This window comes from Odocoileus virginianus, chromosome 5 (assembly GCF_023699985.2).
Source record: "Odocoileus virginianus isolate 20LAN1187 ecotype Illinois chromosome 5, Ovbor_1.2, whole genome shotgun sequence".
In the NCBI taxonomy this organism is placed as follows: Eukaryota; Metazoa; Chordata; class Mammalia; order Artiodactyla; family Cervidae; genus Odocoileus; species Odocoileus virginianus.
This window is the reverse complement of record NC_069678.1, coordinates 61,631,443-61,655,695: the sequence shown is the minus strand read 5'-3', so window position 1 is coordinate 61,655,695 and position 24,253 is coordinate 61,631,443. Positions and strand designations below refer to the sequence as shown.

General features: G+C 44.6%; 1 protein-coding gene across 4 annotated transcripts in view; it reads left to right on the top strand.

Moving 5' to 3' along the window:
- Positions 1-6,704: 6,704 nt before the first annotated feature.
- Positions 6,705-24,253, top strand: part of AK4 (adenylate kinase 4) — an 84,982-nt gene continuing 67,433 nt past the window's right edge. Inside the window, exons 1-2 of one of the 4 annotated variants that reach the window (XM_070468024.1) lie at positions 6,705-6,784; positions 7,321-7,592. In XM_070468024.1, coding sequence (XP_070324125.1) covers positions 7,448-7,592 — 145 coding nt within the window. In that variant the 5' untranslated portion in view covers positions 6,705-6,784; positions 7,321-7,447. Of the gene's footprint in view, positions 6,785-6,840; positions 7,119-7,320; positions 7,593-7,803; positions 8,202-24,253 lie in introns of those variants that run through there. The other 3 variants (XM_070468026.1, XM_070468025.1, XM_070468027.1) reach the window with 3 other exon arrangements.

Genomic DNA, 24,253 nt, shown 5'->3' with positions numbered 1-24,253 from the left:
GCTAATATCTTGTTCCTTCTTCCATTATTTTACATCTTTCTTTTCTGAAACTTGCTGTATCCAAGTCGCTAGCATTCCTTCTTTCTGTCCCTCTGGACTTTACCCACTCTGCATTCAGCCATGAGTCAGTCATTTGATAATATTTGCCCTCCAAGTCTGGACTCTATACCTAACTGTGTGGAGGCCCTGACATACAAGATGAAGTCACTATGTAAACAGATATACTGGGCCCTGGAGAAAGAGAACTTCTCTTGACATAAGAGAAGCCATTTTGGCCTGAGCCATTTTTTGATCTAAGCCTAGACACAAAGCTCATCCCTGAACAAGTCGTGGTGAAACTGATAATATTAAGGAGACAAAGGAATGCAGGAACAGAGAAAAAGCAGTCAAACAATAGTGCAGGGATAAAGTAGAGCCCTAGTTCCTCCGTAAGGGCTATACATAATAACATCTGAGTTCTGGAGGAACTAAGGCCCCCCCAGCCAGGTTCAGGAAAGAATGATGCTGACCCTCCTGACTTCAGTCAACTAAGACTTGCACTCCGTGGACCTTTGCCTCTTTTCTCCTCTACTCAAGCCTCTTCTTGAATATGCATGTAGCCTTAGCTTAAAACTTCTCCATTTTGTTGTGTGGAGAGACACGCCTTTGGGGAAGATCCCTAGTGTTCTCCTTACTTGCTGCAAGCTATAAATTCTTCCTTTTCCTGATCTCTGACTTGGTTATACCTATTGGTTTGACACCCACCAAGAGGCAAACTCAGTTTTCAGGTAACAACTATGTTCAAGGAGCCTACAGTCTTCATCAAATTCAACAGAAGGAATGCTGAATGATGATAGAAAGACAGTGAAGGAGAGTGACAGTGTGAAGAACAGGGGGTGGGGTGGGGACATAGGGGTTAATGTTTGAAGTGGGATTGGCATCATATCTGTGAACTATGGTTGAGGTCACATCATTAAAAAAATCCTGGTGAGTTATGCTAAATTACATTTCAAGGGTACACTTTGAACTATGTGAAAACATTCCTGATGAAGTTAGAGATAATTGGATGTGGAGATGGAGCTGTTTCTAGGTGGTACATGGACCTGGCTTTGGATAATAATAAACTAAAGGTTAAGAACGTGTTCCCTTTCTAATTCTTGAGCTGTATTGTTTGTAGACAAACAGTCTCATTTAGATGCTCCATGCCTTTTTATCTTTTGGCTGACACTTGGTAAACAACATCTTTTTTTTCTTTAAACAAAGTTGTTTTTTTTTTTTTTTAAGCAAAGATTAAGCTCAGAAACTCAACAAGTAGATTTGAAGAATTTGGTAACTTACTTTTATTTTTCTTGCATTTATTTTAGTGTATCCTTTGTATTTATGGTTAGTGAGTTATATATGGTTTCTTTTTCAGATAAATTATTTAAACAAATTGAGTCGATATAAAGAAACATGATAAGCAGATTAGAGCCAAGATGTTAGAAGATTATGGCAAAATTGTGAAAGTAGTGTGGAAATGACTGAAGTTTAGTAAATAAGAGCACTATGCCTAGAATGAGAAAATCTGGGTTTGGACCCCACCATGTCACCAGCTAGTTCTGTGATCTTGGGCAGTTCACCTCACCTCTCAGAACCTTGGTTTTCTCATTTGTAAAATAGGAATGAGAATCTCTGCTCAATCTTTTTTGCAAGCTTGTGAGAATCTGATGAAGGAAGTGTAAAGTATGAACAAACATAGTCTTTGTATTATAGAAAGTTGCAGAGAGGCCATGCAGCTTGATGGTGAGTGTGTTAGGATGGGGAGGGGTGGTGGTGGTGAGATTTGCCAACTTTTACAGATTACTTACTATGGGCAAAGGACTCTCTATCTATCTATATCATTTCTTTTGGCTGTACCATGTGGCATGCAGGATACTCCCCGATGAGGGATCGAACTTATGCCTCCTGCAGTGGAAGCATGAAGTTTTAACCACTGGACCACCAGGGAAGTCCAGTGCTGTACATTTTTGAAAGTAGAAAAATGAATTCAATTTGGCTTCAGTCTTCAGAGTTTACAGTTTGTCTACAGACTAACACATAGATGTGAATTATTTATAGACTGTCATACATATTACAGATGGACTTAAAGAAGAAGCCAATTACATGAGTGTTTGTGTAAGAACAGCTACCATTACAGAACAGCTTGCCAGGGCCAGGAAGCCTGCTAGGTACTTTGTCATCAGTTCAGTTCTGTTCAGTTGCTCAGTTTTTTCCAACTCTTTGTGACCCCATGGACTGCTGCACTCCAGGCTTCCCTGGCCATCACCAAGTCCCAGAGCTTGCTCAAACTCACATATATAGAGTCAGTGATGCCATCCAACCATCTCATCCTCTGTAGTCCCCTTCTCCTATATTCAATCTTTCTCAGCATCAGGATATTTTCCAATGCTGCTGCTGCTGCTGCGAAGTCGCTTCAGTCATGTCCAACTCTGTGTGACCCCAGAGACGGCAGCCCACCAGGCTCCCCCGTCCCTGGGATTCTCCAAGCAAGAACACTGGAGTGCGTTGCCACTTCCTTCTCCAAAGCATGAAAATGAAAAGTGAAAGTGAAGTCTCTCAGTCCTATGTGACTCTTAGTGACCCCATGGACTGCAGCCCACCAGGCTCCTCTGTCCATGGGATTTTCTAGGCAAGAATATTGGAGTGGGGTGCCATTGCCTTCTCCGATTTTCCAATGAGCCATTTCTTTCCATCAGGTGGCCAACATATTGTAGCTTCAGCTTCAGCTTCAGCATCAGTCCTTCCAGTGAATATTCAGACTGATTTCCTTTAGGATTGACTGGTTTGATCTCTTTGCTGTCCAAGGGACTCTGAAGAGTCTTCTCCAACACCACAGTTCAAAAGCATCAATTCTTCGGCACTCAGCTTTCTTTATGGTCCAACTCTCACTCCATACGTGACTACCGGAAAAACCATAGCTTTGACTATATGGACCTTTGTTGACAACATAATGTCTCTGCTTTTTAATATGTTGTCTAGGTTGGTCATAGCTTTTCTTCCAAGGAGCAAGTGTCTTAATTTCATGGGTGCAGTTACCATCTGCAGTGATTTTGGAGCCCAAGAAATAAAATCTGTCACTGTTTCTATTGTTTCCCCATCTATCTGCTGTGAAGTGATGGGACTGGGTGCCATGATCTTCATTTTTTGAATGTTGAATTTTAAGCCAGCTCATAATCTGGGAACTGAGATCAGAGAGGCTATACAATTCTTTCATGGTTAATCATGATGATGTTCAAGAATAAATACTTATTATATGCCCAGTTCAGTTCAGTTCAGTCACTCAGTCGTGTCCGACTTTGCGACCCCATGAATTGCAGCATGCCAGGCCTCCCTGTCCATCACCAGCTCCTGGGGTTTACTCAAACTCATGCCCATTGAGTCGGTGATGCCATCCAGCCATCTCATCCTCTGTTGTCCCCTTCTCCTCCTGCCCCCAATCCCTCCCATCATCAGGGTCTTTTCCAATGAGTCAACTCTTCGCATGAGGTGGTCAAAGTATTGGAGTTTCAGCTTCAGCATCAGTCCTTCCAATGAACACCCAGGACTGATCTCCTTCAGGATGGACTGGTGGGATCTCCTTGCAGTCCAAGGGACTCTCAAGAGTCTTCCCCAACACCACAGTTCAAAAGCATCAATTTTTTGGCACTCAGCTTTCTTCACAGTCCAACTTTCACATCCATACATGACCACTGGAAAAACCATAGCCTTGACTAGGCGGAGCTTTGTTGGCAAAGTGATGTCTCTGCTTTTTAATATGCTCTCTAGGTTGGTCATGACTTTCCTTCCAAGGAGTAAGTGTCTTTTAATTTCATGGCTGCAGTCACCATCTGCAGTGATTTTGGAGCCCCCAAAAATAAAGTCTGCCACTGTTTCCACTGTCTCCCCATCTATTTCCCATGAGGTGATGGGACCAGATGCCATGATCTTAGTTTTCTGAATGTTGAGCTTTAAGCCAACTTTTTCACTCTCCTCTTTCACTTTCATCAAGAGGCTTTTTAGTTTCTCTTCACTTTCTGCTATAAGGGTGGTGTCATTTGCATATCTGAGGTTATCGATATTTCTCCCGGCAATCTTGATTCCAGCTTCTGCTTCTTCCGGCCCAGCATTTCTCATGATGTACTCTGCGTAGAAGTTAAATAAGCAGGGTGACAATATACAGCCTTGACGTACTCATATGCCCAGTCCTGTGCTAAATTCTCACATACATTATCTCATTTAAACCTTATTACCACCTGTGAGATAAGTACTATTTCCCTTTTACAGATGAGCAAACTAAGGCTCACAGACATCAAGAGCTTGAAGAGTTGGTGAATGGTGCTGCTGCAATTGAATCCTAGGGTATTTGACTCCCAAGCCCATTTCTTCCAGTTCTACTGCTTTCAATCAGCAGCTGAGTTGTGGGACCCTGAGGATGGCTGTATACATGAAAGGTCCATTAGGGCTCTTGTGAAATGTTAGGTTCTCATCTCAGCCAGGCTTTTCTTGAGCTTACCTATGTCACAACTCCTTTTTTGCTTCATAATATGTTCCTAAACTCTTAAAACATCAAGTTCTAGGGCTATGGGGGTGGCTAATAGAGCTGCCTGACACCATAAAGTGATGTTGGTGAAGACATTTCAAAACTAGGCAAAAGAACTGGGTGAGATGGCAAGGTAAGCTATCTACATCTAGTTTGTGGGGGTTAGAAGCTGCCTTTCCTGTGGCAACTTGTTGAATCAATTCTTGGTAAATACAAAGGGACCTCTGGCTCCAGCTAAATCCAATCTCATTTTAGAAAGAGGTTAAGGGCCAAAGATCCCACAGCAGGTGGGGGAATCCAGACCACATGTGTCTGAATACTGATTTCCCAAGAGCAGTGGTTTTCAAAGTGAGCTCTCGAGATAGGCAGCCCCAGCTCTACTTGGGAACTTGTTAGAAATGTCCAGAATCAGGGACTTTGAGGGTAAGGATCAGCAGTCGGTTTTGACAGGCCTTCTGCATCATTGTGATGCGTGCTTGGGATGGAGAAGGACTGCAGAGTGTCTGCTGCATATTATAGGGCACACTGCAGGAAGAAGAGGGGAGAGTTGTCATCCCCTCCAAAACCCGAGAGGCTCTTTCCCCTCTTTGCTTCCAGGAGAAGGGCTAAAAGGGCTCTATGTAACAACTCTCTGAGGTCCACAGAACACTGAGCTAGTTTTTAATTTTTAATTTATTCTTGGCTGCACTGGGTCTCCATTGCCTTGCTGGGGCTTTCTTTAGTTGCAGGGAGCAGGAGTTACTCAGTTGCAGTGCTGGGCTCAGTACTTGTGGTACATGAGCTTAGTTTCTCCAGGGCATGTGGCATCTTCCCCCATCCGGGATCGAACCTGTGACTACCTGCATTAGGCGGATTCTTAAACACTGGACCACCAGGGAAATTACTGAGATAGTTTTGACAGGGGAAGGGGACTTTGGAACAAATACTGGCCTGGGGTTGGCGGCGGGGGATTGGCAACCTGGGGGTACTCCTGGGTAGCAAGACACTAGGCTCTGATTGGCTATCAGTGTGTGGAGGAGAAGGGCTGGGACCTGGGATCCCACGCCAGTCTCTCTCACCCCCTCCTCAGCCCCCAACACAGACAGAACAGCCAGGAAGCTAGAGAAGGCTCTTCTCCACACAGTCGCTCCAGAACCGGGGAGCCACGTGTGGGGGTGCTCAGAATCCTGCAGGGGATTCCGCAATGGCAGGAGACAGAAGGCCCGTGGAAGGATGGCAGAGGTGTGTGGAAGGCACCTGTGTGCCCCTGCTGACGATTTTTTTCTTCCTTTATGCTGAAGGGTCGATAATATCTGAGGTGAGGAAATAATGGAAATTGATTCGCACTTTAGCAGTATCTCTGGTAGCTGCATCACACAGATGGACCGCCAGAAGCTTGAGACTTGTGGGCAGGCGGTTATCACTCTAAGTCCGAGTGGGATATGAAGGCTGTGTGGGGGGCGGGAACAGATTTAAAGAGAATATGGATTGGGATATTGGGATGCGAGGAGAGGGGAGGCGAGGGAGAAGATAGCATCCATTGGGGCTGAGTTGTTAATTTAGTGCCAACGCCCTGGCTTCTTAAGTTCTGGAACCAGTCTGAGATTCTGAGCGCTGGATCATTCCTAACTCCTCCCCCCTCCCCCCGCCCTTTTCCTTCTAATTCAAGAAGCCTGCGCTTTGGCGTCGTGCAAATGAGAGTTCAAAAGTCCCGCTGAAATTTAACTTCCACAGAGTAGGAGTCCATCTCTGGTTCGCAGCTATATGCTGAGGGACTAAGAGTGTCTGGCATATAGTAGGCGCTCAATAAACCTTTGTTGAATGAATGACTCAATGAATGAAGGGCCGTACTCCAAGCCTCCTTTTTCCTCCGTTGAGCATGCCCTACCTGGAACGGTTGTTGCTTCAAGGAAATAGCCTAGCTCCTATACTGACGCACAGTAGGCACTCAACAAGTTGTATTTTTCCTTCCTTTCCACAGGAGACCGGCTCCCTACCCTACCGCAAAAGAGGGGTTTCTGGCGCGTGCGTCTTCTCCACGTTCCTTCTGCCCCACGGGGTCTCGGGGAGCAAGAGCGCGGAGGAGACGGGTGGGAGCGGAGCTGCAGGGCTGGGGCTGGGTGGGGAGCGCAGGCGGGCGGCTAGCGCGGAGCCGGTCTCCCGGCTTACGTAAGGCGCGAGCCCCGCGCGGCCGTCCGGGGCTCCGAGTGGGCGCCGCCCAGCGGGATCCGGGCTAGAAGCCTCGCGGAGGGCCGCGTCCCGGCCAAGGTGTGTGTTTACTTGACTTCTCTGGGTGGAGAGGCGCCAGACTCTGGCTCCTCACGGCGAGGAGAGCATCCCTCAGACCTCTGCGGAGGCGGCCGCTGCGACTCCCGGGGACGTGACAGCCGCCGGGGAGAGGCGGAGGCGCGGACCAAACGCTGCCCACGTGCGGGGACCCGGGTTGGGGCTCAGCCCCCAGGCCGCCGCGGCGTGGGGCTACTGGAGGCGCGCTTGGAGTCACCGCCTGTTCCGGCTGTCTCACTCCGTGGAGACTGGTGTGGGGATGCCCGACCCCTTCCTCGGACTGGGCGTGGGGCGCGAGATCTAGGAAAGGATTGAGGTTGGGCCTGGCCGGGCTGATCCAGCTACGAGCTCCCGAGGGCTACCCCCGCCAGGCGCGGGCGCTCGGGAGTTCTCCGGGATCGCAGAGTGGGGGCGTTGAGGGCTGGGAGGTGTAGCGTGGCGCTTACTCCGCCCTCGTGCCGCCCAGGCGCGGGGCGGAGGGGAGGGGTTGTCTCAAAAAGTCTCTCCTTCCCCTGCAGGGGCGGCGGCGAATCCCCGCGCGAGCCCAGGGTGTCAGAGGCAGGGGCAGAAGAAACAAAGTTCCCGGGGCTTCTCCGAGGCCGCTGTCCCGGTCGTCAGTTCGGCCTCCCCCTCCTCGGCGAGGCAATGGCTTCCAAACTCCTGCGTGCGGTCATCCTTGGGCCGCCAGGCTCAGGCAAGGGCACCGTGTGCCAGAGGATAGCCCAGAACTTTGGCCTCCAGCATCTCTCCAGCGGCCACTTCTTGCGGGAGAACATCAAGGCCAACACGGGTGAGAGGAAGCGGGGGCGAGTGAGCGGACGCGGGATCGGGTGAGGCTGGGAGGCGAAGGGCCAGCCAGGGGCTGAGTCTCTTCGGTCCCCGGGCGCCCTTCCCCCGCCCCCATGTGGTCGTGCAGGCTCCTACGTGCCGGGGCGCATGCAGCTGGTGGCCCGCGGCCGTGCGGCTTAACCGCGCCCGGGAGGAGGCCGAGGCTTGCTGGGCGGAGGGTGGGAGGGGTGCGAGACGCCCCCCCCACCTCCCCGGGGGGCTGCTCTTGCCTTGGCGAAAAGCGGGTCACCAGCTAGCAGATCGCGGGAGCTGAAAACCCCGAGCTTCCCTCTCGCCCGGCTTCCTTAAGGCCAAGCCACCCCACCGCTTGGCCGTCTCCCACCGGTTCACCGCGTCCCTGGTGACCCGTAGCATCCCCTCCTCTCGCCCGAGCCCCCCGGGCCGAGCGCCGCCCACCTGTGGGAGTCGGGCCCGGCCGCGCGCTGGGGAACCTGTGGCGCCGCGGGGCTCGCAGCCGCTCGCCGCTCCAGCCCCTCCACGTCTCCCGGGGCCTCTGGGCAGAGCCCTGGGTGGCTTTGAAAGGCCCGTCTGTTCCCTGCCGCCTTCTAAGGTAAACTCTCACCACTAACTCCCCCTCCTCCTCAAGCCGGGGCCTGAGCATTAGGAGACGAGGAGACTTGATTTGACAAATTACAGTTTGAATCCAGCCTCCCTGGAAATGGCTTCTTGAGAATGCCTCGCTTGGCTTGCGTGGTGAATTTGGGGCTACAGGTCGCCTGCTCTCCTTAGCCTGTCCGTGCGGCCCTTCTCCCCTCTCCTCTCACCCCGCGTTCCCACGAGTTCATCATGAGTTGGCGTTAAAAGGCGAGAGGAGGTAGTTGGCCCTTCCGGGATGCAGATGCTCACAATTAGCAAGTCATTTATGAAAACTTGTTATTGCGAACGGGATGCTTCACTCTGTCTTTGTGTTCTCATCTGGTCCTAGATGGTTATAGCCTGTACTGTATCTTCATTACAGAAGCACAGATTAGTTTGACAGAGGTGGGTGGAAACAGAAAGCCTGAAAGCGGCAGGGAATTAAGAAGTATCTCAAAGGCAGAGTTTTACTCCTTATTTCTTAAAGCAGGTTTTAAGAGCAAACTTTTCTTTTGATTTTCAATAATCCTGTTCCCCACCCTTCAACATTCAGAAGGCTGCGTCCTCTATACCTGATTGCACCTGGAATTTTCTCTTGCAGGTATTGTTACCACAACTGGTCTATTTTAATTTGAATACCACATTCAAATGCATTTTACTCCTTCCCTGCTTGGAATGCAGTTTGGGTGGGGGAGAGAACTGTGAGAGGGTAGGCTGGCTCAAGGCAAGGTTTTTGTGGTCAGGTGGGTTTTTGTGGTCGGGTGGGGCTTCTCAGTGGGTATAATGAGGTGAGGAAACTGCTGGGTGGCTTTGAGCCCATTTTTCTGCCTTCTCTGTGCCTGACTCGCTAACTTGCCTCCTTCTGGCATGAAGGCTTTGCACCATCCATCCTGGGGCTGGATTAGTGGCTCTTTCCTTTTAAAAAAGATGATTTACTTAATTTTTTTGGCTCTGCTGGTTCGTCCTTGCTGCTTGGGCTTTTCTCTAGTTACAGAGGGTGGGGTCTACTCTCTAGATGCGGCACTCAGCCTTCTCATCTGGGTGGCTTCTCTAGTTGCAGAGCGCTGGCTCTAGGACGCCCGGGCTTAAGGTAGCTGCCATTCCCTGGCTCTAGAGTGCTGGCTCAATAGTTGTGGTATATGGGTTTGGTTGCTCCTTGCCTTTTAGAATTCTCCCGGATCAGGAATTGAACCCATGTCTCCTTCACAGGCAGGAGAATTCAATTCATCACTAAGCCACCAGAGAAGCCCACTCTGCTTTTTTGAAGAGGATGTGATGGGAAGTTGCTTGTTTCTGCACTTTTTTAGGGGGTTTGAAAACTTTTGCACTTGCTGTTTTCCCTTATTTTGTTCATTTTATCTTTCCTTTGTTCAGAATTTTAGTCTCAGTTCTCTTTCAAGTGCCTTCATTTCCCTGCCAGTGTTTTCTCCCTGGAGTAAAAAGTGACTCTGCAATGTTTAAATGATCTTTTTCTCTTGGGAATCAAGTAGTTTATGCATGAATCAATTAAAAAAACTTAATCAAGAATGAACTTCCTTGGCGGTCCAATGGTTAAGACTCCGTGCCTCCAGTGTAGGGGATGCAAGTTCGATCCCTTGTCAGGGAACTGGGATCCACTGTGTTGTGGGGCCAAAAACCCCCCAAAAACAAAAGCACTATCAGAGAAAGAAGACGAGGACAAATAAAGGACAATGATTGTTTTGAAAGTGGCCTGTTTCTAGTGGACTTGGAGGGTGTTCTTGGGTTATTTTTATCAGAAGGTATAAGAGTCTTAACAGGCTCGTTGCCTGGTAAATAAGAAAACATTCCGCAGCATTAATTTTTCTGTTACTTGCTGTTTGCTTTTCACTAATTTCCTGGCAGAGAAGCACAATGACCACTCTGTAGGCACCCCTTTATAGTTGAAGGTTTGAAGGAGATGGTGAAGTGCAGCAAAATCCCAGGAAGTAAAACCTTGGTAAGAATTTGAAATGGAAAGTAGCTCAGGCCGTCTGCTGCAGCCTGCAGGATTGGGGCATACTCCTGTCCACATGGTTTTCCTGCAGTTACTCCCTGGTGAAAAGCTGCTCTTCCAGGAAACGACTCATTGCATTTGGGCAATTTTCCCTCACCTACCCTGGCAAAATGCATCTCCTTCCTCTGCACATAGCTTGTGAATTCTATTGCTGCTGTCACATACACTTCTGATGCAGTGCAGCAAATGTATTCTGATTTATCCAGTAGATACTTACTGAATACCTGCTATAAGTCAGTGTTCTAGGTGCCGGGGGCTATAGCAGTATTTTTTTCTACCTTCACCATATTCCAGTTGCCACTGAGAGACTTAAAGGATAGATCTGACAAATTGCCTAATGAATAAAAGGAGTTCAACAAGTCTGATGAAGACACGGTCATAAATTCTATCTACATCTTTCCCAAAAGAGTCAAACAGCCTTTAGCGATTAAGTCCATTCTGCTTAATTAACTCTGATTTGTGATAAAAGTTTGTGTTTACTATGGATCTCAGATGAGCTTTGTGATGTCTGTCACCCGTTGGCTCTGCCTGAAGCTCTGCAGGCTGAGACTTATCAAATATCTTATTTGAAGACCCACCCCCAAATTTTTGGCTTTTTTTTTTTTAGCATACTGAATGAGTAAATAGATGGGAGAGTTCTCTTAAGTTGCCAGAAGCTGGGATACTGTCATAAAAAATATTAGCTTTTGTGTGTGTGTTTGCATACATACGCATGAATGTGTGTGTGTGTGTGCATGTCCGCGTACACACACACACACACACAGCTGGCACTCAATAGAGTTCTATTAAAATTTGGAACTTCCTGGTAGTCCAGTGGCTAATGTTAATGCAAGTTCATGTGCCAAATTGTGCAGTGAGGCCAAACTGAAACATCAGAGTTTGGAGGGAAGATAGGTGTATTTCGAGTCCTTGCTAGGAGGTGGCTTATGCCCTGAAAATCCTGGGACTTCCAAAAGGGTTTTTGCAAAGCATTTTTTAAGGGCAGCTGAGGGTACAGGATCAGCCAGTGCACAATTCTCTGATTGGCTGATGGTGAGGCAGCAGAGTGGTGTCACAGGGGTTAACCTTATTTGTCCTTAGGCTCCAGGAGGCTTGGGGCTATGTGCTCATGGTCCCCAAGTAGTTCTTCCATTTGGTGGAGTGGGGTTTCATATCCACAAAGTAACTCAGGAAATTTGCATCAAATACTATTATCTAGGTACTTCAGAGAGGAGCTAAAGCAGAGGATATAGGAGAAGGCCTGTGGTTACGCTAAGACTGTGATCCCATCGCAGAGAGCCTGGGTTTGAACCCTGATCAGGGAATTAGAGCATGAATGTGTGTTAGTAACTCAGTTGTGTTCGACTCTTTGTGACCCCATGGGCTATAGCCCACCAGGCTCTTCTGTCCATGGAATTCTCTAGGCAAAAATACTAAAGAGGATTGCCATTCCCTTCCACAGGGCATCTTCCCGACCCAGGATCGAACCTGAATCTCCCGCACTGTGGGCAGATTCTTTATGGTGTGAGCCACAGAGTCCGAATGCTGAAACTAAAAAAAAAAAAAAAAAGAAAAAAATCCCACATGCCTCAACTAAAAAGCCTGAAGACCTGGCACAGCCAAATAAGTAAAGAAAATAAATACCAAAAACCACTGTCCCTAAACCTTGGGACTTTCCTGGCAGTTCAGTGCTTGAAACTCCATGCTCCCACTTCCACTGCAGGGGGTGCAGGTTCAATCCCTGGTCGGCAATGAAAATCCCTCATGCTGCATGGTATAGCCCAAAACAAACACCCCCCCGTTTATATTTAGTGGTACCTTCATTTGTTGAGTGATCAGTTACTGAAACCTCCCTCTGAAAGGTGTGAGGGTCCTGTTTTAAGGTTTGTACTGGATCTACTATCTCAAGTGTAGGGAAATTGGAAAGTTTCCACTTGGAAGCATCCTGGACTTGAGAGAAAAGATATTCAAGAACAAACCTGTTTCTGCTCTTAATTAATATTAACTGCAGCTCTTGCTGAGGTTTGCAGATGGGATTGGCATTTCAAATTAGTCTATGGGCTGAGCCTCTCCTGAAAAGATGATCTAGTTCAGAAGGTTCAGGTTTTTTTTTTTAAATGCTCATTAAGTATAAATGTGTGTCTTTTCTTATGTAAGAATGAAAACGGCTGACAATTGGAGAAGTTGTATGAAAGAGACTAATGTTCACCAATGTATTTAGAACAACATTAAATATTAATAGTTCATGTTTTTGGAGATCATACAAAGTCTTAGCTTAGTCTGCTAGTTCTAGAGTATGGTATATTCCATATTTTTTCCCTCATTTGGTAAGACTCAGGATGTAGCCTAGGTCAAGGACCTGATAAGTTTGGAGGCATCTCTCCTGTCTGCAGGTCCACTGTACATCCCCCTGTTTTTTCTCGTTTCTTTGAGGGTTTTCATGCATACTTCAAGAGAACTGTTTGACTTGAATAAGGTCCCATGACAATAAGACTGACACATGCATAGCTGAATCTGAGCTTCTTTTCAGTGTGGTCATTTCTTAATGGAAATCTACTTAAAAAAAATTATTTATTTGGCTGTGCCAGGTCTTATTTGCAGCACGCAGGATCTTCAGTTTTCATTGTGGCATGCAGGATCCAGTTCCCTGACCAGGGATTGAACCTGGGCACCCTCCATTGGGAGCATGGAGCGTTAGCCATTGGACCATCAGGGAAGTCCTGGTCATTTTTTAAAAGTAGTTTTTTCTGACCAAAGTCATGACTTGTAGAAAATTTGAAAAATGTGAAGCTATGAAAGAAACTGAAAAGGCAAGTGAAAATTACCCACTATTCCACACTGACATTAGGATATTCTAACAAGTTATTTTTTTCTTGTATATTTGCCCCACTGTCTCCAACAAACTAACTTGGCATCCCACTTGGATGTTGTGAGCATTTTCCTGTGTTCTTACCACTTTTTCAAAACCATTTAAAGTTTCTATGTTATAGTCCATTCAGCAGATAAAAGTGAAAGTGTTAGTCGCTCAGTCATGTCCGACTCTTTGTGACCCTGTGTACTGTAGCCTGCCAGGCTCCTCTGTCCATGGGATTCTCCAGGCAAGATTGCTGGAGTGGGTTGCCATTCTCTTCCCAACCCAGGATTTGAATCTGCATCTCCTGCATTGGCAGGGGGACTCTACTGTTGTGCCACCCTGGTGCTGCTTTATTCATGTAATTTTTTGCTTACTAAATATTTTATTTAATATAGATACACATACTTTTGTGTGTATTTTTATTTTTCAACATCCCCATCCCCACCCCCCCCTCATTTGCACTGCTACACTTGCAGGATCTTAGTTCTCTGGCTAGGGATTGAATCCGGGCTCTCAACAGGGAAAGTGTGAAGTGCTAACCACTGGACTGCCAGGGAATTCCCTATTCTTGTGTATTTAAACGCTTTCTTTGTTTTTCTTTTTTCTTTTCTTTCTCTCTCTTTTTTTCAGCTTGAAAGCAGTCTCTGTTAAGTGAACAGATTACGATAATAATGCTAAATACCTTAATTCATCCTTCTAATAAGCCTGTTGATCTGATCTTCCTTGTTGCCAGCGTCTCTACCTTCTACAACATGGGTGGTCCTTTTTTTCATTCCACCTCATGGAGAAGACAATTTGAAGGGCCATAGGAAGTTGTTTGCTTCTTTGAAACATTTTCCAGCAGTATAGATCTTATGAATCAGATTCTGCATGTAGATGATGCCATATTTGCCAAGAGATTGAGCATCATGTTACCTGTCAGGGCAATTCTCTTTTTGCTGATTTTGCCATAACCATACTTGTAGATCAGTTCATTTATTGAGTTCAGGTTTGGGTAACACCTCATGCAATGTATGGTTCCACAATTCTCAGCATGTTAGTTGAAGCCTTGCTGAGCTTTACAAAGTTGCCTTGGAAGATCTGATGGGGATGAAGAAGCTGCAACACCTTTTGAACCTTTGGGCTCACACCATTGATACCTCTGATCCTGATGACAAATGCCAGTTTGGGTTCCTCAGCACAGAGAAGTTGCCAGCTTTTCTTGCCATCCTAGCCATTCAAATTTCAGTTCTGTACATCTGCCTGTATTCCTTGTGATACTGCTTAGCTTTTTCATAGATTAACTTCCTCCTTACCTTTTAAAGCATCTTTTGGGCAAAGTTCTTTCTCAGGCATTTTATCTTAAGCTTTGCCAAATTCTTTTGCTTTTTTCTTAAGGATTTCTGGCACAGCAGGAACCTTCTTTTTCTTCTTTTCTGCACCCTCCATGGTTCCATCCAGGAAAGAGGCCTTTCATTGATTTTCTAATTGCAGAAATAGTTCATGTTAAGTTACCAAAGGTTTAGAAATGCAAGAAAGATGAGGAAGTAAAAAATTGGTATTTGCAGTAACACTAACTAGGAGGAAATAATAACTGTTAATACTTTTTATGTGCAGGGTATCTTCCTGACAGTTTTTCAAGAATACATTATGTTTTACTGTTTTGAAAATTGCTTGTTTTATTTCACAATGTATCATTTAGTATTTTCCAGTGTCATTACAGTCTGTTCTTCAATGTGAGTTTAATGCATTTGTACTATTTCAATATAATTTTTATTACGCTTTTGATTTTTTGAAAAAGGTGATACATGCAGAGGGCTTCCTAGGTGGTGCAGTGGTAAAGAATCTGTTGCCAATACAGGAGACGCAAGAGACTTGGGTTCGATCCCTGGGTTGGGAAGATCTCCTGAAGTAGGAAATGGCAACCCATTCCAGTACTCCTGCCTGGAACATCCCTTGGACAGAGGAGCCTGGAGGGCTGCAGTCCATGGGGTTGCAAAGAGGTGGACATGACTGAGTGAGCACACACGTAAAACATGCAGATGGTAAAATTTTCAAATACGCCAGGAATGGTGTGGGAAATCTCTCCCATCCCTGACCTCTGGTCCCCAGTTACTTTCCACAGGGATACCTACTGTTTACTTTTCTTGGATGTTCATCCTAAAAATATGTGTATACATACATCATATGTGTATGTATAGTGGTACCTCTTTAAAAAATGTACACATTTGTCGATCCTTTGTTTTGCCCTTCTTTCTTTCTTTTTAGAATATTTATTTATTTGATGTGCCATGTCAGCCCAGGTTTCTGTGGTAGCTCAGTCAGTAAAGAATCCTCCTGCAATGCAGGAGACCCGGGTTTGATCCCTGGGTTGGGAAGATCCCCTGGGGCAGGGCATGGGAATCCACTCCAGTATTCTTGCCTGGAGAATCCCAGGGACAGAGGAGCCTGGCGGGCTGTAGTCCTTGAGGTTGCAAAGAGTCGGACAAGACTGAGCAACTAACACACACAGCACATGTCTTAATTACGGCACACAAGAGCTTTACTTGCAGCATGGGAACGCTTAGTTGTGACAGGTAGGATCTAGTTCCCTGACCTGAGATAGAACCCAGGCCCCCTGCATTAGGAGCACAGGTACAGCCACTGGACTACTAGGGAAGTCCCTGTCCGTCTTTTTTTTTTAAACAGTATAATAGCTTGGACATTGGTTTCTACTAGTGTTTATCAACCTACCATATTCTTTAAAAAAAATTGGCTGCATTATCTTATACAACTATACCATTGTTTCTTTAACTGACCCATTCTCAACTGTTTGGGTATCAGGACCTTTTAGTACATTTAAAAAATATTGAGAACCCCAAAGAATCTTTGTTTATACAGGTTCTACCTATAGTTATTAACTGTACTAGAAATCAAAACTAAGAAAGTTAAAAAATATTTATTAATTCATTAAAAGTAAGAGTAACTGGGCTTCTCTGGTCTCAGATGGTAAAGAAGCTGCCTGCAATGCAGGAGACCTGGGTTTGATCCCTGGTCAAAATCGGAAAGATCGGAAAGATCTCCTGGAGAACAAAGTGGCAACCCATTACAGTATTCTTGCCTGGAAAATCCCTTGGACAGAGGAGCCTGGTGAGCTACAGTCCATGGGGTCTCGAAGAGTCAGACACGACTGAGTGACTAACACACACAAGAGTAATAAAATCATGTTAACCTATTTCTATTAAAAAAGAACTGTTTTCTAGTACAAACTCCAGAGAAGAGTAGCATATTTGCAAACCTCTTTAATGTTTGGTTTAATAGAAGAAAGCTAGATTCTCACATCTGGTTTCTTACTCAGTTTGCCATGTCGTCAGCTAAAGTATTGGACGAGAATCTGACTTTACGCAAATATGTGGTTAGAGAAAGGGGGGATTCACAGACCCTGGGAAAGGTCTCATGGACCCTCAGGGATCCTTGGACCACACTTTGAGAATGGTGATTTAACCAGTTGCCTATGGATTATTTGCAGTCTTTCAGTATACAAAAATATGCTTTGCTGACTGTCACTTGGTTATATCTTTCAATAAAGGCTTGAGTGCCAGGCAGTATTGGCTTATGGGATACAAAGAGGTGAGTCAAGGTTTGTTCCCTGAAGGAGCTGTAAATTTATTGGGAGAGGCAGTCAGGCAAACAAGTATGCAGTTGATGAAAGGCTGCAAGGTGTACATTTGTAGGTCCTGGACATATAGGGAAGAGGCAGCCTACCCAGCATTTAGGAGGAAATAAGGTTAAGGAAGAGGCTTCTTAGGTGGCACTAGTGGTAAAGAACCCGCCTGCCAATGCAGGAGACATGAGACTCACGTTCAGCCATAAGAGCTTTATAGTATCTGGTCTGACATTTAGTTCTTTAATCCATTTTGAGTTTATTTTTGTGTATGGTGTTAAAGTGAGAAGGAAATGGCAACCCACTCCAGCACTCTTTCCTGGAAAATCACATGGATGGAAGAGCCTGGTGGGCAACACCCCATGGGGTCGCAAAGAGTCAGACACAACTGAGCGACTAACACACACACATGGTGTTAAAGGGGGCTTCCTTGGTGGCTCAGATGGTAAAGAATCTGCCTGCCGTGCTGAACACCTGGGTTCAATCCCTGGGTCAGGAATATCCTCTGGAGGAAGAAATGGCAACCCACTCCACTGTTCTTGCCTGGAGAATTCCATGGACAGAGGAGCCTGGCAAGCTACAGTCCATGGGATTGCACAGAGTCAGACATGACTGAATCAATTTAGCATGCTTGCATGGAGTTAAGGAAAGCTTTTCAGAGGATGTTTCTGAGCTGAAGTTTGACAAGTCAGCTCAATTAAGAGGTGAGGAGAGGTGGATGTTTACATGGCATACCTAGAATTCCTCCAGGGCTTATTTGAGGTCCATAGGATCATTGCTTTTGTGACTTGATCACACCTTGTATATTATCATTTTAGACCTCATTCACCCTTTAAATATTGTTGTTGTTCAGCCTCTAAGTCGTGTCCAACTCTTTGTGACCCCATGGGCTGCAGCACACCAGGCTTCCTTGTCCTTCACTATCCCCTGCAGTTTGCTCAAATTCATGTTCATTGAGTCCGTGATGCTATCTAACCATTCATTCTCTGCTCCCCCCTTCTCCTTTTGCTTTCAATCTTTCCCAGTTCAGGGTCTTTTCCGGCTAGTCTACTCTTCACATCAGGTGGTCAAAGTATTGAAGCTTCAGCATCAGTCCTTACAGTGAATATTCAGGATTGATTTCCTGTAAGATTAACTGGTTTGATCTCCTTGCAGTCCAAGGGACTCTCAAGAGTCTTCTCCAACACCACAGTTTGAAAGCACCAAGTCTTCAGCACTCAGCCTTCTTTATGGTCGAACTCTCACATCCGTTCATGATTACTGGAAAAACCATAGCTTTTGACTATATGGACCTTTGTCGGCAAAGTGATATCTCTGCTTCTTAATACACTAAGTTTGTCCTAACTTTCCTTCCAAGGAGCAAGCATCTTTTCATTTCAAGCCTGTAGTCACTGTTCACAGTGATTTTGGAGCCCAAGAAAAGAAAATCTGTCATTTCTTCCACTTTTTCCACTTCTGTTTGCCATGAAGTGATGGGACTAGATGCCATGATCTTTGTTTTTTTGAATGTTGAGTTTCAAGCCAGCTTTTTCAATCTCCTGTTTTACCCTTTTTATTATGCATGTTATCATTCTATTATACATATTCTTTTATTACACATATTATCAAAGGAAAGGGTTATTATTCTTGCTTCATATCACCTTTTCCAGCTTCTATTACTGTGCTTACTTTTAAGATCCATACACATATGGTACCAGGAAACTTTTAATCCTCTGTTTCTAACTTCCTGGAACTCAATTCCTGGGTCAGTGATGGCAACTGATCTTGAAACTAGAGTAAATTGGCTCTAGATGATTAGCTATAAATACAGTCATGAAGGGCATGAAGAATTGCATATTTAACAATCTATCAAGTAAATTGTTAAATTGTTTTATATTATGCTAGTCTTCTCTTTAGCATTCTGTGTGGTCCATGTTGTGAGAAGACTTAAGACTTGGAAATTGTTTTTTGTTTTAGTTTTAGACAGTATGCTTTCACAGTGAATCAGGTATATCAACTGCGTATTGTCTTTTTAGTGAACTAGATACATGTACAAATATATATATATTTAAAATATATTTTAAATCAGGTAATAGAGGCTTTAGATTACTCTGCCTTTCCCCCTCCATCACTTGATGTTTGGTTCTGATTGGCCTTTAAGACATAGTACAAAAGGTCTCATTTGTAGACCTTCATGCAGTCCCAATTAGATGGCTGATGTTATACTTTAACAGTCTCACTTCCAAGTTCCAAGGGTTCTTGTACTGGTTAAACGACAGGTCTGGCAGCAAGCATCTCTTCCTTGGCCAGAGAGACTGACACTATTGAAATAATGCAAAGTCACTCCTGCTCATCAAATTCCCAAGAAGCTAGAAAATCAACTGTTTTCTGAAGCATTTTTTAATTGGCCAGCAACCTTGGCCCTGGCACTTTGTAATTCTTGTGACTTGATCATTGTAACTGACATTTGCAGTGGGTCAAGCACGTGCTAGACTAGCCAATGTAGGCACATTCTCTGTGCTGTGTTTAATTGCTCAGTCATGTCCGACTCTTTGCGACCCCATGGACTGTAGCCCGCCAGGCTTCTCCGTCCATGGGATTCTCCAGGCAAGAATGCTGGAGTGGGTGGCCCTGCCCTCCTCCAGGGGATCTTCCCAATCCAGGGATCGAACCCAGGTCCTGAATTGCAGGCGGTTTCTTTACTGTCTGAACCACCAGGGCAGCCCACGCACGTTGTCTAGTCCCCACACAAATTGGGAGCAGTTGTAAGTAACATCTCATTTTATAAATAAAGAAATGGCATCAGATAGGTTGAGCTACTTGCCTTAGATCAAAAGTCAAATAGAGAAGCTAGCATGCAAACTTGAGACTGCATGGCTGGGATTAAACTTCCCATTGTGTCCTGCTGCCTTGCAGGTGCTCCAGTAGCTAGTGATTATCTACTTTATATCTTAGAAATGTCACATTGGGAAGGAGTGGCAGGGAATCTGCAGCTTAGCTCTCCACAAGTCCACTGAGATTGAGCAGATCCTTTAATGGTGAGCTGGAGATAACATGGTTTGTTGTTACCACTCTGTCCCTAAAACATTAAAAAAAAATTCTAAAATAGGAAACACCGACTTCCTCTTTTCTCCCATAAAAATGGGCCAAAAGAGGTCTAAAATAGAAACCATATGTATTTGTGAGTAGGCAGAAATTGTTTCTCATCATAATGGTAAGACTTCTGGAATAATACCTGTACTTTTTTTTACTTATTAGTGACTTAACAAATGTTTCTGTGCCTGCATTAGGTAGGGGGAGGTATGCACATGTGTCCTTGAGGCATTTATGGTTGAGGATTCAAGTTCAAGGTTCCATGTTACATTCTCATGAGTCATGGTGGGGTGTGTGTGGGTGAAGTGTTGAGGTCATGAACATCATTGAGGGAGGGTGTTATTCAGATATAATTTTCTCCCTTTCTTCCGTAATGCCTTTCACACTTCGGTTAATCTCTCATAGCCTGTTTGCAGTCCCATCATTCCTATGAAGCTTTTCCACAGCTGTTGTAGCTACATGTCATTTTCTAATCTGGAATTTCTCCCATACCCATCTGTACCTCTAACATGGCATTTATTATCACCTCCATGTAAGATGATCCATTTCATAACTTAAGTTATAGTCTTTCACCATCTGAAGAGTAAATTCATTAGCTTTAGTTTAGCTCAACAGAAGTTTTGATAGCCTACTAGGGCAGGAGGGAAAAACAAGGGAAAAACAACTGAGATAACTTTGTACACCTTATTTGTTATATAAGTACTGAGAAGAAAATATAATAGTGCGGTGATAGAGTGACTGGGAAGACGACTTCAGAAAGTGAAGTCGGAGGAGGCTTGCCTGAACAGATGATGTATAAGCTGAGCTCTGAACATGAGTGTGGCAGCCAGGTGTGTGAAGACTTGGGCAGAGGGATGAACATGTGACAAGATTGTAATATAGGAGTGAGCTTTCCACTAGTGGAGAAGAGAGGAGACAGGTGTCTAGGGAGCATCCTGAGTGCAGAGGAGATGGCAGAAGTGCCTGAAAATGTGTAGGGTGTCGAGAAATTAGGACTTCATTATAACTGGATGCAAGGCAGTGGAGTTGTTTTTTTTTTTTTTTTAACTAGCTTTACTGAGATATAGCTTTCATATAATAAAGTTTATCCTTTTAGGGTGCACAAGTCAGTGCTTTTTTTTTATAGAGTTGTGCAATCATCATGCGTGTGTGCTCAGTCGTGTCTGACTCTTTGCGACCCCATGGACTGTAGCCTGCCAGGATCCTCTGTCCCTGGGATTATCCAGACAAGAATACTGGAGTGGGTTGCCATTTCCCCCTCCAGGGGATCTTTCTGACCCAGGGATCGAACCCAGTGTCCTGCATCTTCCTGCTTTGGCAGGTGGATTCTATACCACTGAGCCACCTAGGAGGCCCTGTGCAACCACTATATAATTACAGAACATTTTCATTACCCCAGAAAGAAACCCTGGACCTTTTAGCAGTCATTCCCCATTCCCCTCCTCCCTCTAGCTCCTAGTAATCACTAACCTACTTTTTGTTTATATGGATTTGCCTTTTTTGATCGTTCATATAATACATAATACATACATAATTTTAATACATAAATTTCATAATAATACATAATTTTCTTTTGCAGCTGACTTCCTTAACTTTGCATGTTTTTGAGATTCAACTATGGGTAATATGTGTCAGTACTTCATTCCTTCTTATTGCCTAATAATACTCTTTATTCTTTCATTCTTTGATGGACACTTGGGTCATTTCCTGCTGTGAACATCAGTATACACATTTTTGTGTGGACATGTTTTCATCTCCCTTGGGTGTGTACCTAGAAGTGGAATTGCTAAGTCATGTGGTAACACTCGGTTTAACATTTAGAGGAACTGCCAAACTGTTTTCTAAAGCAGCTTCATCATCTACACATTCCTGTCACCAGTGGATGAGTTTTCCAATGTCTTCCTTTCCTTGTCAGGTTTTGTTACTGTCTTTTTCTTTTAGCCTCCCCAGTGGGGTGCAGTGTTATCTCCTTGTGGTTTTGAATTGCATTTCTCTAAGGACTAATGATGTTGAACATTTTTTTCCGTGTCCTTTTGACCATTTGTATGTTTTCTTTGGAGAGAAGTATCCATTTAAATCCTTTGCCTGTTTTTAAGATTGGCTCATTTGTCCTTTATTGTTGAATTCTTTATATATTTTGGATGTAAGTCCCTTATTAGATATATGATTTGCATATATTGTCTCCCATTCTGTGAATTGTCTTTTTGTTTGTTTATATTTTTTTGACCATGTGGCATGGCTTGTGGGACTTTAGTTCCCCAACCAGGGATTGGATTGAACCTGGGCCCTTGGCAGTGAAAGTGCCAAGTTCTAACCTGGACCACTAGGGAATTCCCTGTGAATTGTCTTTTTACTTTTTTAATGGTGTCCATGGAAAGTTTTAAATTTTGATGAAGTCCAATTTTTGTGGGTTTTTTTTTTTCTTCTTTTGCTGTTTGTGAGTTTAGTGATGTGGCTAAGACACCATCACCTAATCTAAGGTGAAGCCATTGTTTTTAAATATGAAATTGATAGTTTGATTCACATTTTTAATAGGTCATTCAGGCTGTTTGTAAACTGGATTGGATGGTTCTAGAGTGAAACTTCCAAGGTCAGTGAAGAGGTTGTTACAGTATCCACAGACAAATGGTTAGGCTTTAAACTTCAGGAAGCACTTGTTAAATCAAGATATTCCAATGGCATCTTGTTATTAGGAATAAAAAAATGGTCTCAACCTTTAAGAAATTCACAAGGTAAAACATACAGCCAATTAATTGTTTTATCAGGGAGATTGTACTGAATACTATAAAAAGGCTTGAAAATTTTATTATAAGAACAGTGGAGGGAGTTCATTTTGTATCATCAATATCTAACACAGGCAGTGTGTAATAGTTGTTATACTTTGAGATGACAGAGTAACTGAAAGCTATGGGAGAGATGGTGTTAGAACTGGGCCTTTACAGATAGGTTAGGTACTGGCAGGTGGAAAAATGGGAGCAGGGTGTTTTGTTTCTTTTAACTTTTGAGTTTTTTCGTCACACCATGTAGCATGTGGGATCTCAGTTCCCTGACGGGGAATTGAACCCATATCCCCTCCATTGGAAGTGCAGAGTCTTAGCCACTAGACCTCCAGGGAAGTCCTGAGAAGGGTGTTTTTGAAGGATCATGTCTGGGAGTAGGTAATCAAAATTAAGGGTATTTTGATTAAAACCTAGAGTTGGGGATTATAGGCAACAGGCTGGAACTGATCTTGGTGGGAGCAGGAGAGGGGCTGTCTGTGTAATCCCAGATGGAGTTTGTAAATAGGAAAACTATGGGGAGTGCCTTCCTCAGATTCCTTTAGCGGCGTGATTGTTACTGGTGGACTGGTGGGAAGGAAGTGGAGCACAGCTAGGGTCGTGTCACGATTGTTTAGATCATAGTGGGACGTTTAGAAGTAGTTTAAAGTAGTGGGAAGAAGTGTTTGGGAGAAGCTGAGGTGGTGACATCAGATGTGACTGTGTTGGAATGGTGGGCAAGGGTAGGTCCAACTGCAGCCCTTTGAAGTGTGAAACTTCAGTGATTGTCAGGGAAAGTGGTCCCATTAACAGAGGGGTGCAGTCCACGCCTGTGGGAAGTTCCAGTTGACAAGAACCCCTGTGGGTTTGGCGTAGCAAGTGGCTGGCACTGAAGCTGGCCCCGTGGCATAGTGGAAATACTGTTGAGCTTTGGAGTCATGCATACCTCGGGCTCAACGTCTTAAGGACTTTGTAAATTTGGGGGAAGTTAATGAACTTGATTTCCTCCTTTGTAAGAATCCCTATATCATAGGGCTTTGGGGAGGGCCAGAGGAGGTCATTTATGTCAAACACCTGGCAAGTAAGAGGATTCTCCGGTTTGTTCTCCTCTCTGGAGTTATATATTTTCATTTCATTTAAAATCTTCCTCAGTGAATGTGGTGCTTTGAATAGAATCAGTGATATAATCCAGTGGTGTTTAGGGGATGTGTCTGTGTGTGTGTGTGTGTGTGTGTGTGTGTGTGTGTGTGTGTGTGTGTGTGTGTTCACCACTCAACCATTCTCTGTTCTGAAGAGGTTATAAGCATTTGCTCATTGTTTTAATTGTGTTGTCCTATTTTCCTTTAAATTTGTCTTATTTCCATTTTTTAAAACATTTATTTACTTGGCTGAGTTGGGTCTTTGTTGCGGTACTTGGGAGCTTTTGTTGTGGCGACTAATTGTGTGACGGGGCTCCCGAGCTCTTGGACTAAAGTAGTTATGGCCCATGGGCTTAGTTGCTCTGAGATGTGCTGGATCTTAGTTCCTGGACCAGGGATCAAACCCACGTCCCTTGCATTGCAAGGGCAGATTCTTAACCACTGGACCATCAGGGTTTCCACTCTTATCCAAACAAAGCTACTTACATGTGTGCCTCTTTTGGAAGGCAGGGAAAATTATTTTTTTAAAATTGTGTCATCATTAAAAGGACAGTTTTCTTTCTTTCTTTTTTTTTTAAGGCAGAATAATG